The 16,935-nt window shown below is 43.6% G+C and overlaps 1 protein-coding gene across 1 annotated transcript; it reads right to left on the bottom strand.

Moving 5' to 3' along the window:
* Window positions 1-12,882: 12,882 nt before the first annotated feature.
* Window positions 12,883-13,407, bottom strand: LOC106566449 (stress protein DDR48-like). Its single transcript, XM_014134496.1, has one exon. The coding sequence runs from the start codon at window positions 13,405-13,407 to the stop codon at window positions 12,883-12,885; it is 525 nt and encodes a 174-aa protein (XP_013989971.1).
* Window positions 13,408-16,935: the final 3,528 nt, after the last annotated feature.

Raw genomic sequence — 16,935 nt, 5'->3', positions numbered from 1 at the left:
CCCCCGCAGCGTTTGGAGCTGAATACAAATGGACAGAAAAATCAATTATTACAAACAAATGACCTAATTTGGATGTAAATTCAAGGGTTGAGAAAATGAGAACTGTCAACTGTGGCAGAAAATGCATGGGTTGGGTAGGTTACTTTCTAAATGGAATCCACAGGAGGTTGGTGACACTTTAATTGGGGAGGACGGGCTCGTGGTCATGGCTGGAGTGGAATAGGTGGAATGGTATCAAATACATCAAACAAATGGTTTGATGCCATTCGATTTGCTCCATTCCAGACATTATTATGAGACAGACAGACAGAGCAAGAGTGAGGGGAAAACATAAAGTTATTAAAACAGAGGGAAAAGTACAGCGAGGAGGTGGTGTTGCGTAGCCAGGATTGACAACGTCTCTAATTGAACGGTGTGTTTGTGGAGGACAGGAAGGGAGAGAGGAAGACGCTGTGTTTGTGGAGGACAGGAAGGGAGAGAGGAAGACGCTGTGTTTGTGGAGGACAGGAAGGGAGAGAGGAAGGAGCTGTGTGTGTGGAGGACAGGAAGGGAGAGAGGAAGACGCTGTGTGTGTGGAGGACAGGAAGGGAGAGAGGAAGGCGCTGTGTGTGTGGAGGACAGGAAGGGAGAGAGGAAGGCGCTGTGTGTGTGGAGGACAGGAAGGGAGAGAGGAAGGCGCTGTGTGTGTGGAGGACAGGAAGGGAGAGAGGAAGGCGCTGTGTGTGTGGAGGACAGGAAGGGAGAGAGGAAGACGCTGTGTGTGTGGAGGACAGGAAGGGAGAGAGGAAGACGCTGTGTGTGTGGAGGACAGGAAGGGAGAGAGGAAGACGCTGTGTGTGTGGAGGACAGGAAGGGAGAGAGGAAGGCGCTGTGTGTGTGGAGGACAGGAAGGGAGAGAGGAAGACGCTGTGTTTGTGGAGGACAGGAAGGGAGAGAGGAAGACGCTGTGTTTGTGGAGGACAGGAAGGGAGAGAGGAAGGAGCTGTGTGTGTGGAGGACAGGAAGGGAGAGAGGAAGACGCTGTGTGTGTGGAGGACAGGAAGGGAGAGAGGAAGGCGCTGTGTGTGTGGAGGACAGGAAGGGAGAGAGGAAGGAGCTGTGTGTGTGGAGGACAGGAAGGGAGAGAGGAAGACGCTGTGTGTGTGGAGGACAGGAAGGGAGAGAGGAAGCTGTGTGTGTGGAGGACAGGAAGGGAGAGAGGAAGGAGCTGTGTGTGTGGAGGACAGGAAGGGAGAGAGGAAGGCGCTGTGTGTGTGGAGGACAGGAAGGGAGAGAGGAAGACGCTGTGTGTGTGGAGGACAGGAAGGGAGAGAGGAAGACGCTGTGTGTGTGGAGGACAGGAAGGGAGAGAGGAAGGCGCTGTGTGTGTGGAGGACAGAAGGGAGAGAGAAAGACGGTGTCTGCAGGCAGCCAGCTCTAATCCCAGCTATAGCCCTGCTCCCTGCTCCATGGTTGGGATAAATACCCAGCCCCTAACTGTGGTGCCGCCCGTGATCATGGTGATGAAGGGCCTCGCTATGACACACGACATGGTTAGAGGGGTCAGTAAACAAACAACCCTGCACTTCTAACTAACTAACTAACATACACACACACACACATACCCCTGGGGACACCTAACAAAAGGTCACGGTTATTGGTTGCTTGTTTATTTGCTTGCTTGTTTCCTAGTGGCTAAAATCCTCATTTTAGACACTGTTTTTTTTTTTTTTGTGAAGCTGATTTGGTTTTCACTCCCCGGGCTCATTCTTCTGCCTTTCCTCCTCTACCTTATCCTCTCTTTTTACCTTCTGATACGCCGAACCTGCCATAGTCTTCCTCCTCGTCCTCCTACCCCTCTTCCTCATCCTCCTACCCCTCCTCTCCCTACCCCTCGAACTCAGCCACCCACTCTACTGTAGGTGTCAGGAAGCCTGGCTATGTAAATGCATGAGTGAACGTTTCCCCAGCAATTTACTTTCCACTAAAATAAAGCTATATCAATCAGCTGACGGGAAAATAGAGGGCTATTACTCTGTAGCAAGATGCTTGATTGGAAGTATATTGATATGTATATATGGCAGGTAGCGTGGGTGGGAAAAAGGATGTAAATGCATAGTTATTTTGTTGATTCAATGACTGAGTTACAGATCAGAGTAAAAGCCTACTGCTCTGTTAGCATAATCATATATTACATATATTTTCCCTGGCGCACGAGAGACCATGTCAGCTGTGCCTGAGCAATTTGTGGAAATGAGTGCGATGAATAGAGAATTTTGTTGTGGCATGATGGTAAAGTGGGTTCAATTTTAATGTTGTGTTATAAAAAAATTTAAAACACATGCCTTAAAACCTGTTGGGTCTAGGGGGCAGCATTTGCACGTCTGGATAAAAAAAATGTACCCGATTTAATCTGGTTACTAATCCTACCCAGTAACTAGAATATGCATATACTTATTATATATGGATAGAAAACACTCTAAAGTTTCCAAAACTGTTTGAATGGTGTCTGTGAGTATAACAGAACTCATTTGGCAGGCAAAACCCTGAGACATTTTCTGACAGGAAGTGGATACCTGATGTGTTGTATTGACTTTAAACCTATCCCATTGAAAAACACAGGGGTTTAGGAATATTTTGGCACTTCCTATTGCTTCCACTAGATGTCACCAGCCTTTACAAAGTGTTTTGAGTCTTCTGGAGGGAGATCTGACCGAACAAGAGCCATGGAACGGTGATGTCCCATTAGACACCTGGCGCGCTAGTTCATGTTGGGTACCCTCGTTCCAATACGTTATAAAAGAGTATGCATTCGTCCACCTTGAATATTATTCATGTTCTGGTTAAAAAAGGCCCTAATGATTTATGCTATACAACGTTTGACATGTTTGAACGAACGGAAATATATTTTTTCCCCTCGTTCATGACGAGAAGTCCGGCTGGCTTACATCATGTGCTAACGAGACGGAGATTTTTGGACATAAATGATGAGCTTTTTTGAACAAAACTACATTCGTTATGGACCTGTGATACCTGGAAGTGACATCTGATGAAGAGAATCAAAGGTAATGGATTATTTACATAGTATTTTCGATTTTAGATCTCCCCAACATGACGTCTAGTCTGTATCGCAACGCGTATTTTTCTGGGCGCAGTGCTCAGATTATTGCAAAGTGTGATTTCCCAGTAAGGTTATTTTTAAATCTGGCAAGTTGATTGCGTTCAAGAGATGTAAATCTATAATTCTTTAAATGACAATATAATATTTTACCAATGTTTTCTAATTTTAATTATTTAATTTCTGACGCTGACTTGACTGCCGGTTATTGGAGGGAAACGATTTCCTCAACATCAATGCCATAGTAAAACGCTGTTTTTGTATATAAATATGAACTTGATAGAACTAAAAATGCATGCATTGTCTAACATAATGTCCTAGGAGTGTCATCTGATGGAGATTGTAAAAGGTTAGTGCATCATTTTAGCTGGTTTTATGGTTTTGGTGACCCTGTCTTTGACTTGACAAAACATTACACACAACTCTTGTAAATGTACTGTCCTAACATACTCTAAATTTATGCTTTCGCCGTAAAACCTTTTTGAAATCGTAAAACGTGGTTAGATTAAGGAGATGTTTATCTTTCAAATGGTGTAACATAGTTGTATTTTTGAAAAATTTGAATTTTGACATTTATTTGGATTCAAATTTGCCGCTCTTGAAATGCACCTGCTGTTGATGGAGTGCACCACGGGTGGCACGCTAGCGTCCCACCTAGCCCCAAGAGGTTTTAAGCCTTCATGTGCTAAGACAAAGCAGCTGTTCTGTTGGCATGGAGCTCTGGAGGTGGTGAAGCAGAGCACCTTCACACACACACACACACCCACTCACACAATCACACAATCACACAGAACAGATGCATTCTCAGTGGAGATTAATTGGTAGTGATTAATTAACGTAACATGGTGTTGGGTGACGGCGACGTAACATGGTGTTGGGTGGCAGTGACATAACGTGGTGTTGGGTGACGGCGACGTAACATGGTGTTGGGTGGCAGTGACATAACGTGGTGTTGGGTGGCAGTGACGTAACGTGGTGTTGGGTGGCAGTGACGTAACGTGGTGTTGGGTGACGTAACGTGGTGTTGGGTGACGTAACGTGGTGTTGGGTGACAGTGACATAACATGGTGTTGGGTGACGTAACATGGTGTTGGGTAACAGTGACGTAACATGGTGTTGGGTGACATAACATGGTGTTGGGTGACAGTGACGTAACATGGTGTTGGGTGACATAACATGGTGTTGGGTGGCAGTGACATAACATGGTGTTGGGTGACGTAACATGGTGTTGGGTGGCAGTGACGTAACGTGGTGTTGGGTGACAGTGACGTAATGTGGTGTTGGGTGATGTAACGTGGTGTTGGGTGACAGTGACGTAACGTGGTGTTGGGTGACAGTGACATGGTGTTGGGTGACAGTGACGTAACATGGTGTTGGGTGGCAGTGACGTAACGTGGTGTTGGGTGGCAGTGACGTAACGTGGTGTTGGGTGGCAGTGACGTAACGTGGTGTTGGGTGGCAGTGACGTAATGTGGTGTTGGGTGGCAGTGACGTGGTGTTGGGTGGCAGTGACGTGGTGTTGGGTGACAGTGACGTAACGTGGTGTTGGGTGACAGTGACGTAACGTGGTGTTGGGTGACAGTGACGTAACGTGGTGTTGGGTGACAGTGACGTAACGTGGTGTTGGGTGACAGTGACGTAACGTGGTGTTGGGTGACAGTGACGTGGTGTTGGGTGACAGTGACATGGTGTTGGGTGACAGTGACATAACATGGTGTTGGGTGACAGTGACGTAACGTGGTGTTGGGTGACAGTGACATAACGTGGTGTTGGGTGACAGTGACGTAACGTGGTGTTGGGTGACAGTGACGTGGTGTTGGGTGACAGTGACGTGGTGTTGGGTGACAGTGACATGGTGTTGGGTGACAGTGACATGACATGGTGTTGGGTGGCAGTGACATAACATGGTGTTGGGTGGCAGTGACATAACATGGTGTTGGGTGGCAGTGACATAACATGGTGTTGGGTGACAGTGACATAACATGGTGTTGGGTGACGTAACATGGTGTTGGGTAACAGTGACATAACATGGTGTTGGGTGACGTAACATGGTGTTGGGTGACAGTGACGTAACATGGTGTTGGGTGACAGTGACGTAACGTGGTGTTGGGTGACGTAACATGGTGTTGGGTGACAGTGACGTAACGTGGTGTTGGGTGGCAGTGACATAACATGGTGTTGGGTGGCAGTGACATAACATGGTGTTGGGTGACGTAACATGGTGTTGGGTGACGGTGACGTAACGTGGTGTTGGGTGACGGTGACGTAACGTGGTGTTGGGTGACGGTGACGTAACGTGGTGTTGGGTGACGGTGACGTAACGTGGTGTTGGGTGACGGTGACGTAACGTGGTGTTGGGTGACGGTGACGTAACGTGGTGTTGGGTGACGGTGACGTAACGTGGTGTTGGGTGACGGTGACGTAACGTGGTGTTGGGTGACGTAATGTGGTGTTGGGTGGCAGTGACATAACATGGTGTTGGGTGACGTAACATGGTGTTGGGTGACGGTGACGTAACGTGGTGTTGGGTGGCAGTGACATAACATGGTGTTGGGTGACGTAACATGGTGTTGGGTGACAGTGACGTAACATGGTGTTGGGTGGCAGTGACATAACATGTTGTTGGGTGACGTAACATGGTGTTGGGTGACAGTGACTTAACATGGTGTTGGGTGACAGTGACGTAACACGGTGTTGGGTGACAGTGACGTAACACGGTGTTGGGTGACGTAACGTGGTGTTGGGTGACAGTGACGTAACATGGTGTTGGGTGACAGTGACGTAACATGGTGTTGGGTGACGTAACACGGTGTTGGGTGACAGTGACGTAACACGGTGTTGGGTGACAGTGACGTAACACGGTGTTGGGTGACAGTGACGTGACAGGGTTTTGTACCCAGTGAGTGTAACTTTGGTAGGAGCCAGAAATCCCCTCTCTAAGCCTCTTGTCCTGTTTGATTGCAATTGAGCCCACTGCATATGTTACCGTAGTCTCAGGAGTGTGCTTCCCTTCCCATGCTGTCACAGCACACGATTGAAATGGAGAATTGCTTTTCGTTTGAACAATGAAAAGCCCTCTTCAATTTACTCAGAAAGGTAAGGGGATAAGCAAGAGGAAGAAAAAAGAAAGAAAGAAAGAAAGAAAGAAAGAAAGAGGGAGCAGAGAGATTGAGTGAATGTGAGAGAGACAAAGGAAGATAGGCAGGCAGACAGACAAGCTAGGCAGGCAGACAGACAAGCTGGACAGGCAGGCAGACAGACAAGTGGACAGGCAGGCAGACAGGCAGGCAGGCAGGCAGGCAGGCAGGCAGGCAGGGTACTCTAATCTCTCTACTCGTGTTAACTTATCTGTGAACTCTAGCCAACAGCATGATGTAGAGTGGATGCCAGAGAAAAATTACAAAATGGAAGAAGAAAACATTTATTTCACACTGGTGAGTTTGGACTCGTGGAGAATTCCAACCTCGATTCAGGGGTAGACGTAACATAGTAAATGTAAATCTGGGACATTCCAATTAGTATGATATGTTACGTTTTGTATGGTATCTATTAATTTGTGTATGTCCACCACCCATTTCGCATGATATGTTACGAATTACAATTCTTATGATATGTTACAAATTTGCAAAACAGATGATATGTTATAAATTCCAATTTGTTATGGCTAACGTTAGCTAGGTGGTTAGGTGGCTATTGTTAACGCTACCTAGGAGGCTAACATTAGCTAGGCTAGGGGTTAAGGTTAGCTAACATGTTAAGTAGTTGCAAAGTATCTAAAAAGTAGTAAGTAGTTAAAATGTTGTTAATTAGCTAAAATGCTAAAGCTGTCCAAGATGTGATTCGAACATACAACCTTTGTGTTGTTAGACGTTTGCGATTCTTTTGTTTTTGCCTTCAAAGCTGCAGCTAGTAGCGTGTAAAAATTGTCTGTCCTCGATTGCAACACTCACTACCAAGTTCCTTCCTACCTCTGGAAGCAACGTCAGCACAATAACTGTTTGTTGGGAGCTTCATGAAATGGGTTTCCATGGCTGAGCAGCAGCACACAAGCATAAGATCACCATCTGGAGTGGTGTAAAGCTTGCCGCCATTGGACTCTGGAGCAGTGGAAACGTGTTCTCTGGAGTGATGAATCACGCTTCATCATCTGGTAGTCCGACTGATAAATCTGGGTTTGGCGGATGCCAGGAGAACGCTACCTGCCCGAATGCATAGTTTGTTGGCGGTGGAATAATGGTCTGGGGCTGTTTTCATGGTTCGGCTAGGCCCCTTAGTTCCAGTGAAGGGAAATCTCAACGCTAAAGCATACAATGACATTCTAGATGATTCTGTGCTTCCAACTTTGTGGCAACAGTTTGGGGAAGGCTGTTTCAGCATGACAATGCCTCCATGCACAAAGCGAGGTACATACAGAAATAGTTTGTCGAGATCAGTGTGGAAGAACTTGACTGGCCTGCACAGAGCCCTGACCTCAAACCCATCGAACACCTTTGGGATGAATTGGAATGCCGACCATTTATTCCATCCTTGTCTGGAAAACACTCCGTTACTAAAAATCTGTTTGTGTGTTGGTAGCAATGATGATCGTGTATTTATTGTCTATGGTTGGTTAGTTGGTTCTCAGCTGGCTAGCAATCTTGCTGGCAATTTAATGACACTAGCTAACAGTAAGCTGACAATAATTAAATGTCCATGTTAGGTATGCTAAGATAGCCAGTCTAATAGAGATCAATACAATTAGTGGGGTAGTTAAATTGTGTATTGTTGGGTGTTGATTCCATTGGCATGTGCTTCCAACCCTTAACTCTGCACAAGGTGAAGGTAAATTGGCAAAAATATTTACCAGCTGACAGCTAAAAAGCTACATTTACAGTAAGCATTGCATAAACATGAATGTGGTAGTGTTTGTATGGGTTTGTGTTTGTGTTATTGGATTACATGTAGCCTGAGTACCACAGAGTATCTTGCTGACCATGTGATCAATTTAGCCTACCCCTATTAAATGTTTACCTTTTCTCTTTGTAAAACTCAGGTTATCTGGAGTCCTTCCACAGTGCCCTGCTGAAAAATACCCCAAGGCGGCTGAATTTTGGGTACACAAGTGTGAGGGAGGGGACACGTCTTGCAGTTATGGAGCACAGCAAGATTGCGGGACAAAAACCATCAAGGGACACTGAAAGGTATAAAATCAATACTACAACAGTAATGACATAACCATCTCATTATTTTCTCTGCAGATTCTCAAAACACAATACAAAGACACGTCTACAAAAAGCCCCTGCCAAGGGCTACTATTGACACAAACGATTTGTCAAAGTCAATGGGCTGAGGGAGGTTTACAGACAGGTCTTTGAGATTAGGAAGTGGATTTTGGTTGTGTTTAGAGACAGTAAATGCACTGTTGTGAATGAGAACGATTGAGGAGAAACGGCACCTTTCAATCTCCAATACACAACAATACCTACTGTTTAAGAACTGCCCTCCTACGACATTCACACCTTCTGCAGCCCCCCAGCCCATTCACTTTGTTGACTGATCTTTCCTCTCAAAAGCAACTCCCAATGTCCTTCATTGTTCCTAAACAAGTCCCAATCGATTGACACCTTTACCTACACAGGCGTGTTGCCCTACGTCCCTTCCACAAAAAGTGTAAAATGGTAACACCACAACCACGTCTTTCCAGGAGATGTGCAGTACCAGCAAATCTTCTGCAAGAGGTTGAAAAAGTTGGTGGTGAAGGTCTACAAGCCTTACACTACTTCCGGCAGAGTCTTATCCAGCTGGCCGTACACCGAAGACAGGTCAATACCATTCACCACAAGCACAAAGAGTCTCAGCTTCCACAACCCAGCATGCCAAACACCATTGCCAGTGGTGTTTGACCAAACAGATCAATTCTGAAAAAGATCTGATGCGATTGGTCAAAAGACCAATTAGTGGAAAAAATATCAGAATTGGGTTGTCTGTGTAAATGCAGACAATGTGGCTCGGCGTAAGACCACGTAGAACCACCATAAAATACTGTAAATAGGGATATTTTCTATCAATCTTCGAAAGTTGTCTGCCTTTATGGATTTACATATAATATTTAAAGAAGCTGTACAGTGCTCTGAAGCATCAAACGTAGCATCAAACTGAACGTCAAAAACGTATGTGACATTCAGATATATCCAAAGAATGTTATTTCTCAAAATGTAAAATACAGGGGAGTGTACACTACTTAACTAACTCAAAAAGAGAACTGGGTATTCAACAAGAATGTTAAATGGTAAAAGTAACAAACAGAAAAATACAGTATGAACAGTGTTGTACAGTTCAGTGTGTCTCAGGTGCAGTAAAGTGCAGAGAACTGTAGCTAGATTGTTACACCAGATAATGTGATTTAACCAAAGTTTTGGGGTAAAAGAATTACTGGGAGTTACAGGATAGGTACTGTTTGGTCTAGCACTGAGAATCTTTGACCAACCTTTTTTGCCGATATTGTCTTCATCCTCGATTTGTGGAAACAGGAGTTTCATAAAATGTCTATGTCCAGTAGCAGGGGGTCCGTTTGAATTTAGAAAATGCTCCGTTGTTAAAATAAAATTGCTCCATGAAGTAATCCAACAACGGGTACACCGCCATCTTGTTTATTTCAAGTCTTCTCTCATTGATCAAGACTGGTAGGTGGGTGAAATTCTGCCACTTGCGAATTGAAGAGAAATTATGAAAACACAGAGAGACGAAAGATATACAGTGGCAAGAAAAAGTATGTGAACCCTTTGGAATTACCTGGATATCTGCATAAATTGGTCATGAAATTTGATCTGATCTTCATCTAAGTCACAACAATAGACAAACATAGTGTGCTTAAACTAATAACACACAAATTATTGTATTTTTGTTGTCTATATTGAATACATATTTAAACATTCACAGTGTAGATTGGAAAAAGTAAGTGAACCCCTAGGCTAATGACTTCTCCAAAAGCTAATTGGATTCAGGAGTCAGCTAACATGGAGTCCAATCAATGAGACGAGATTGGACATGTTGGTTAGAGCTGCATTGCCCTATAAAAAAACACTCATAAAATTAGAGTTTGCTATTCACAAGAAGAATTGCCTGATGTGAACCATGCCTCGAGCAAAAGAGATCTCAGAAGACCTAAGATTAAGAATTTTTGACTTGCATAAAGCTGGAAAGGGTTACAAAAGTATCTCTAAAAGCATTGATGTTCAACAGTCCACGATAAGACAAATTGTCTATAAATGGAGATAGTTCAGCACTGTTGCTACTCTCCCTAGGAGTGGCCGTCCTGCAACGATGACTGCAAGAGCACAGTGCAGAATGCTCAATGAGGTTAAGAAGAATCCCGAGTGTCAGCTAAAGACTTACAGAAATCTCTGGAACATGCTACCATCTCTGTTGACGAGTCTGCAATACGTAAAACACTAAACAAGAATGGTGCTCATGGGAGGACACCACGGAAGAAGCCGCTGCTGTCCAAAAAAAACATTGCTGCACATCTGAAGTTTGCAAAAGTGCACCTGGATGTTCCACAGAGCTACTGGCAAAATATTCTGTGGACAGATGAAACTACATTTGAGTTGTTTGGAAGGAACACACAACACTATGTGTGGAGAAAAAAAGGCACAGCACACCAACATCAAAACCTCATCCTAGCTGGAAAGTATGGTGGAGGGGGCATCATGGTTTGGGGCTGCTTTGCTGCCCCATGGCCTGGACAGCTTGCTATCATCGACAGAAAAATGAATTCCCAAGTTTATCAAGACATTTTGCAGGAGAATGTTAGGCTGTATGTCCGCCAATTGAAGCTCAACAGAAGTTGAGCGATGCAACAGGATAATGACCCAAAACACAGAAGTAAATCGACAACAGAATGGCTTCAACAGAAGAAAATACGGCTTCTGGAGTGACCCAGTCAGAGTCCTGACCTCAACCTGATTGAGATGCTGTGCCATGACCTCAAGAGAACAGTTCACACCAGACATCCCAAGAATATTGCTGAAATGAAACAGTTTTATAAAGAGGAATAGTCCAAAATTCCTCCTGACCGTTGTGCAGGTCTGATCCGCAACTACAGAAAACGTTTTGTTGAGGTTATTGTTGCCAAAGGAAGGTCAACCAGTTATTAAATCCAAGGGTTCACATACTCTTTCCACCCTGCACTGTGAATATTTACACAGTGTGTTCAATAAAGACAAGAAAACGTATAATTGTTTGTTTGTTATTGTTGTGACCTAGATGAAGATCAGATCAAATTTGATGACGAATTTATGCTGAAATACAGGTGTTTCTGAAGGGTTCACATACTTTTTCTTGCCACTGTATATATATATATATATATACTTATTATTATTATTATTGGTCAAATATTTGGAGAAGCTTGGCTTCCATTGTCATCAATGAATACCCACCTCTGCAAATGTAACATATCATACTGATTTGAGTGACTCGGATTTACATTTACTATGTTATATCTAGTCTATGAGACCAGGCTTTAGAATCCAGGATGCACTTATCTTAACCCCTGCAATCTGTAAGCTGCAGTATTGTGTGCCGCGTCCAATCCATTTCTCATAGTGCTGTGAGTGCAGCTTGGAAAAAGAAATATATACATAATGATTTTTTTTAGCAGGTGAAGTTGTTTCCACTGAAGGAGTGGGTGATTAAAAGATGAGAAACCAACAATAATGAGCCTTACATTGTGTTGTTGCTTGCTGAGCTAACTGGTTTAGTTGTGTGTTGTGTCAGCCCAAACACCAAACTGGATTACTTCTGTCTGACCTGTGTAGGGGATGGAACACAAACATGCAAATACCTGTTTGGATTTGTGTTTCTATCTAGTAAAACGTGACACTGTTTGGATTTGTGTTTCTATCTAGTAAAACATGACACTGTTTGGATTTGTGTTTCTATCTAGTAAAACGTGACACTGTTTGGATTTGTGTTTCTATCTAGTAAAATGTGACACTGTTTGGATTTGTGTTTCTATCTAGTAAAATGTGACACTGTTTGGATTTGTGTTTCTATCTAGTAAAACATGACATTGTTTGGGATTTATTTAGCTGACATCACCAGTGAGTGACAATTACATTTCACACATAATCTCAATGAGTGCTGTGAGTTTTGGCTGGTGATTGAAGTATGTTCCTTAAAAGGTCACATATTCTCGTAGGGCAGTCTTTGGGGTAGCATGTTGAGCTCACACCAGGTATCGCTCTCTTTCTCTCTCTCTGTTACTGTTTGAGTCTCTGGCAACTTTCCATGACTCACAGAACTGACAAAGAGACAAGGAAAGAGTGAGTGAGAGCAAGAGCAACAGATAAACAAAGATAAACAAAAACAGAGAGAGAGAATGAGAGCGAGAGAAATAGGAGGCAATAAATAAACAACCATGTCACTAGTGTCTGACTGGACATGTTGTGATGAACACGGTGACTTCAGCAGCTGAAGTACAGGGCTCATTCTAAATCCACAAACTCCATTAAAAAATCGGCCCATCCTAATCATGGTGGATGTCGATGAAAATGAAGCCTTCTGACAGAAAAATCTATTACACCTCTCCATTCACATTACCATAGGTGTTCAGATTACCGTAGGTGTTCAGGGTATTAGGCATAGCCACTGCAGCACCCCATTCAGATTACCGTAGGTGTTCATATTACCGTAGGTGTTCAGATTACCGTAGATGTTCAGATTACCGTAGGTGTTCAGATTACCATAGGTGTTCAGATTACCATAGGTGTTCAGATTACAACAGGTGTTCATATTACCGTAGGTGTTCAGGGTTTTAGGCATAGCCACTGCAGCACCCCATTCAGATTACCGTAGGTGTTCAGATTACCATAGGTGTTCATATTACCGTAGGTGTTCAGATTACCATAGGTGTTCATATTACCGTAGGTGTTCAGATTACCATAGGTGTTCATATTACCGTAGGTGTTCAGATTACCATAGGTGTTCATATTACCGTAGGTCTTCAGATTACCATAGGTGTTCAGATTACCGTAGGTGTTCAGATTACCGTAGGTGTTCAGATTACCGTAGGTGTTCAGATTACCATAGGTGTTCATATTACCGTAGGTGTTCAGATTACCATAGGTGTTCATATTACCGTAGGTGTTCAGATTACCATAGGTGTTCATATTACCGTAGGTCTTCAGATTACCATAGGTGTTCAGATTACCATAGGTGTTCATATTACCGTAGGTCTTCAGATTACCATAGGTGTTCATATTACCGTAGGTCTTCAGATTACCATAGGTGTTCAGATTACCGTAGGTGTTCAGGGTTTTAGGCATAGCCATCGAAGCACCACATAAAAAACAAGAGTGGTCCGATATAAATCCAATCAAATCAAATTTGATTTGTCGCATGTGCCAAATACAACAGGTAGACCTTACAGTGAAATGCTTACTTACAAGCCCTTAACCAACAATGCTTTAAAAAGTTTTAAGAAAAATAAGTGTTAAGTAAAAAAATGAAAATAAAAGTAACAAATAATTCAACAGCAGCAGTAAAATCACAATAGTGAGGCTATATACACGGGGTAGCGGTACAGAGTCAATGTGTGGGGGCACCGGTTAGTCGAGGTAATTGAGGTAATATGTACATGTACAGTAGGTAGAGTTAAAGTGACTATGCATTGATATAGCCATCTGCAGTGTGGGCAAAAACGTTTTTCCATTCTCCTCCCGTGTAAGAAAGACATCGCAGTAACCCCCACCCCCAAACTACTTCCCGCGGCAATGGTCTTAGGGTTTCAATTGCAGGATGATGGGAACTGGGTGCTACAGAAGGCTGGGGTCGTCATGGAAACCTGTTGCCACCTAGTGGTTAAAACAGTCAGAAACATGTGAGGTCATAAAAAAAACGGTAATTTTCCACTGAATTATCATATGAAAAGTAGTACACTCAATCGCATGTCCTTTTACAACATTTATTTGTTTAAAAACAGCTCCATTCAAATTCTGCCCATAAAAAACATTTTCAGTATTATAGCAAGATTCCATTGCTAAGCCATGTCTTCACAATGTGCTTGTTGTCCCCATTCAGAACCCCTATCAGGGGACCAAGGCAAGGTCCTTATGACAACAGATTGACATACACAGAAAATCATCCACAACACCAACTATTAGAAGAAAACAGAATACCCCACAGGAACGGGTTACATTTGACAGTCTCAGATCCTATGAAAACGTAGAGTTTGTATGAAGGAGTTGTGTGCCCTGTATGTTTGTGTGGCTGAGAAATGGAGTTACTCTGACCTTGCTAGTGGTAAACAGGGGGGCTGGGGTCAATTCCATTTCAATTCCAGTCATATAAGGAAGTGCACTGAAATTCCAATTATCTTCAATGTTTTTCAATGAGGACCACTTGGAATTGGAATTTGGTTTACTTTCTGAATTGAATGGAAATGACATGGAATTGACCCCCATCCTGGTAATCGGTGGGGGGGTCAATATGCTTCACATACTGCTAATGTATTGTTAAATGGCATATTGATGCTGAAGAATTCATGGCTATCAATCACACAGTACACACATCATTCAGTGGTGTTGGTAAACTAGAGGGCTAACAGCATGCCCTCATAATGGAGGGTACAATAGGGAAGGGTCAATGCATACTGTCTGTACTGGGGAAGGGTCAATGAATACTGACTTTACTGGGGAAGGGTCAATGCATACTGTCTGTACTGGGGAAGGGTCAATGAATACTGTACTGGGGAAGGGTCAATGAATACTGTACTGGGGAAGGGTCAATGTATACTGTACTGGGGAAGGGTCAATGTATACTGTACTGGGGAAGGGTCAATGTATACTGTACTGGGGAAGGGTCAATGTATACTGTACTGGGGAAGGGTCAATGCATACTGTCTGTACCGGGGAAGGGTCAATGCATTCTGTCTGTACTGGGGAAGGGTCAATGCATACTGTCTGTACTGGGGAAGGGTCAATGAATACTGGGGAAGGGTGGATCACTACCGTATATAAAGGGGAAGGGTAGATGACTACTGTCTGTAAAGGGGAAGGGTAGATCACTACTGTCTGTAAAGGGGAAAGGTAGATCACTACTGTCTGTAAAGGGGAAAGGTAGATCACTACTGTCTATAAAGGGGAAGGGTAGATGACTACTCTCTCTAAAGGGGGAAGGGTAGATGACTACTATCTGTAAAGGGGAAGGGTAGATGACGACTCTCTCTAAAGGGGGAAGGGTAGATGACTACTGTCTATAAAGGTGAAGGGTAGATGACTACTGTTTGTAAAGTTGAAGGGTAGATTACTCCTGTCTGTAAAGGGGAAGGGTAGATGACTACTGTCAATAAAGGGGAAGAGAAGATGACCACTGTCTATAATGGGGAAGGGTAGATGACTACTGTCTATAAAGGGGAAGGGTAGATGACTACTGTCTGTAACGGAGAAGGGTAGATGACTACTGTCTGTAAAGGGGAAAGGTAGATGACTACTGTCTATAAAGGGGAAGGGTAGATGACTACTGTCTGTAAAGGGGAAGGGTAGATGACTACTGTCTATAAAGGGGAAGGGTAGATGACTACTGTCTATAAAGGAGAAGGGTAGATGACTACTGTCTGTAAAGGGGAAAGGTAGATTACTACTGTTTTGTGAAGTGGTAGGGTAGATGACTACTGTCTGTAACGGAGAAGGGTAGATGACTACTGTCTGTAAAGGAGAAGGGTAGATGACTACTGTCTATAAAGGGGAAGCGTAGATGACTACTGTCAATAAAGGGGAAGAGAAGATGACCACTGTCTATAATGGGGAAGGGTAGATGACTACTGTCTATAAAGGAGAAGGGTAGATGACTACTGTCTGTAAAGGGGAAGGGTAGATGACTACTGTCTATAAAGGGGGAGAGTAGATCACCACTGTCTATAAAGGGGAAGGGTAGATCACTACTGTTTGTAAAGGGGAAGGGTAGATGACTACTGTCTATAATGGGGAAGGGTAGATGACTACTGTCTATAAAGGGGAAGGGTAGATCACTACTGTCTATAAAGGGGAAGGTTAGATGACTACTGTTCGTAAAGGGGAAGGGTAGATGACTACTGTCTATAAAGGGGGAGAGTAGATCACCACTGTCTATAAAGGGGAAGGTTAGATGACTACTGTCTATAAAGGGGGAGAGTAGATGACTACTGTCTATAAAGGGGAAGGGTGGATCACTACTGTCTTTAAAGGGGAAGGGTAGATGACTACTGTCTGTAACGGAGAAGGGTAGATGACTACTGTCTGTAAAGGAGAAGGGTAGATGACTACTGTCTATAAAGGGGAAGGGTAGATGACTACTGTCAATAAAGGGGAAGAGAAGATGACCACTGTCTATAATGGGGAAGGGTAGATGACTACTGTCTATAAAGGGGAAGGGTAGATCACTACTGTCTATAAAGGGGAAGGGTAGATGACTACTGTCTATAAAGGAGAAGGGTAGATGACTACTGTCTATAAAGGGGAAAGGTAGATGACTACTGTCTGTAAAGGGGAAGGGTAGATGACTGCTGTCTATAAAGGTGAAGGGTAGATGACTACTGTTTGTAAAGTTGAAGGGTAGATTACTCCTGTCTGTAAAGGGGAATGGTAGATGACTACTGTCTCTAAAGGGGAAGGGTAGATCACTACTGTATATAAAGGGGAAGGGTAGTTGACTACTCTCTTTAAAGGGGGGAAGGGTAGACAACTACTGTCTATAAACGGGAAGGGTAGATGACTACTGTCTATAAAAGGGAAAGGTAGATGACTACTGTCTATAAAGGGGAAGGGTATATGACTACTGTCTATAAAGGGGAAGGGTAGATGACTACTGTCTGTAAAGGGGAA

Source organism: Salmo salar, chromosome ssa13, assembly GCF_905237065.1.
Source record: "Salmo salar chromosome ssa13, Ssal_v3.1, whole genome shotgun sequence".
In the NCBI taxonomy this organism is placed as follows: domain Eukaryota; kingdom Metazoa; phylum Chordata; class Actinopteri; order Salmoniformes; family Salmonidae; genus Salmo; species Salmo salar.
The sequence above is the reverse complement of the archived record's forward strand: the minus strand, read 5'-3'. Positions and strand labels throughout refer to the sequence as shown.

Bases quoted from the DNA above. Each gene is read 5' to 3' on its own strand.
- LOC106566449 (XM_014134496.1), bottom strand. From the start codon at position 13,407: ATGGCTATGCCTAAAACCCTGAACACCTACGGTAATCTGAACACCTAT.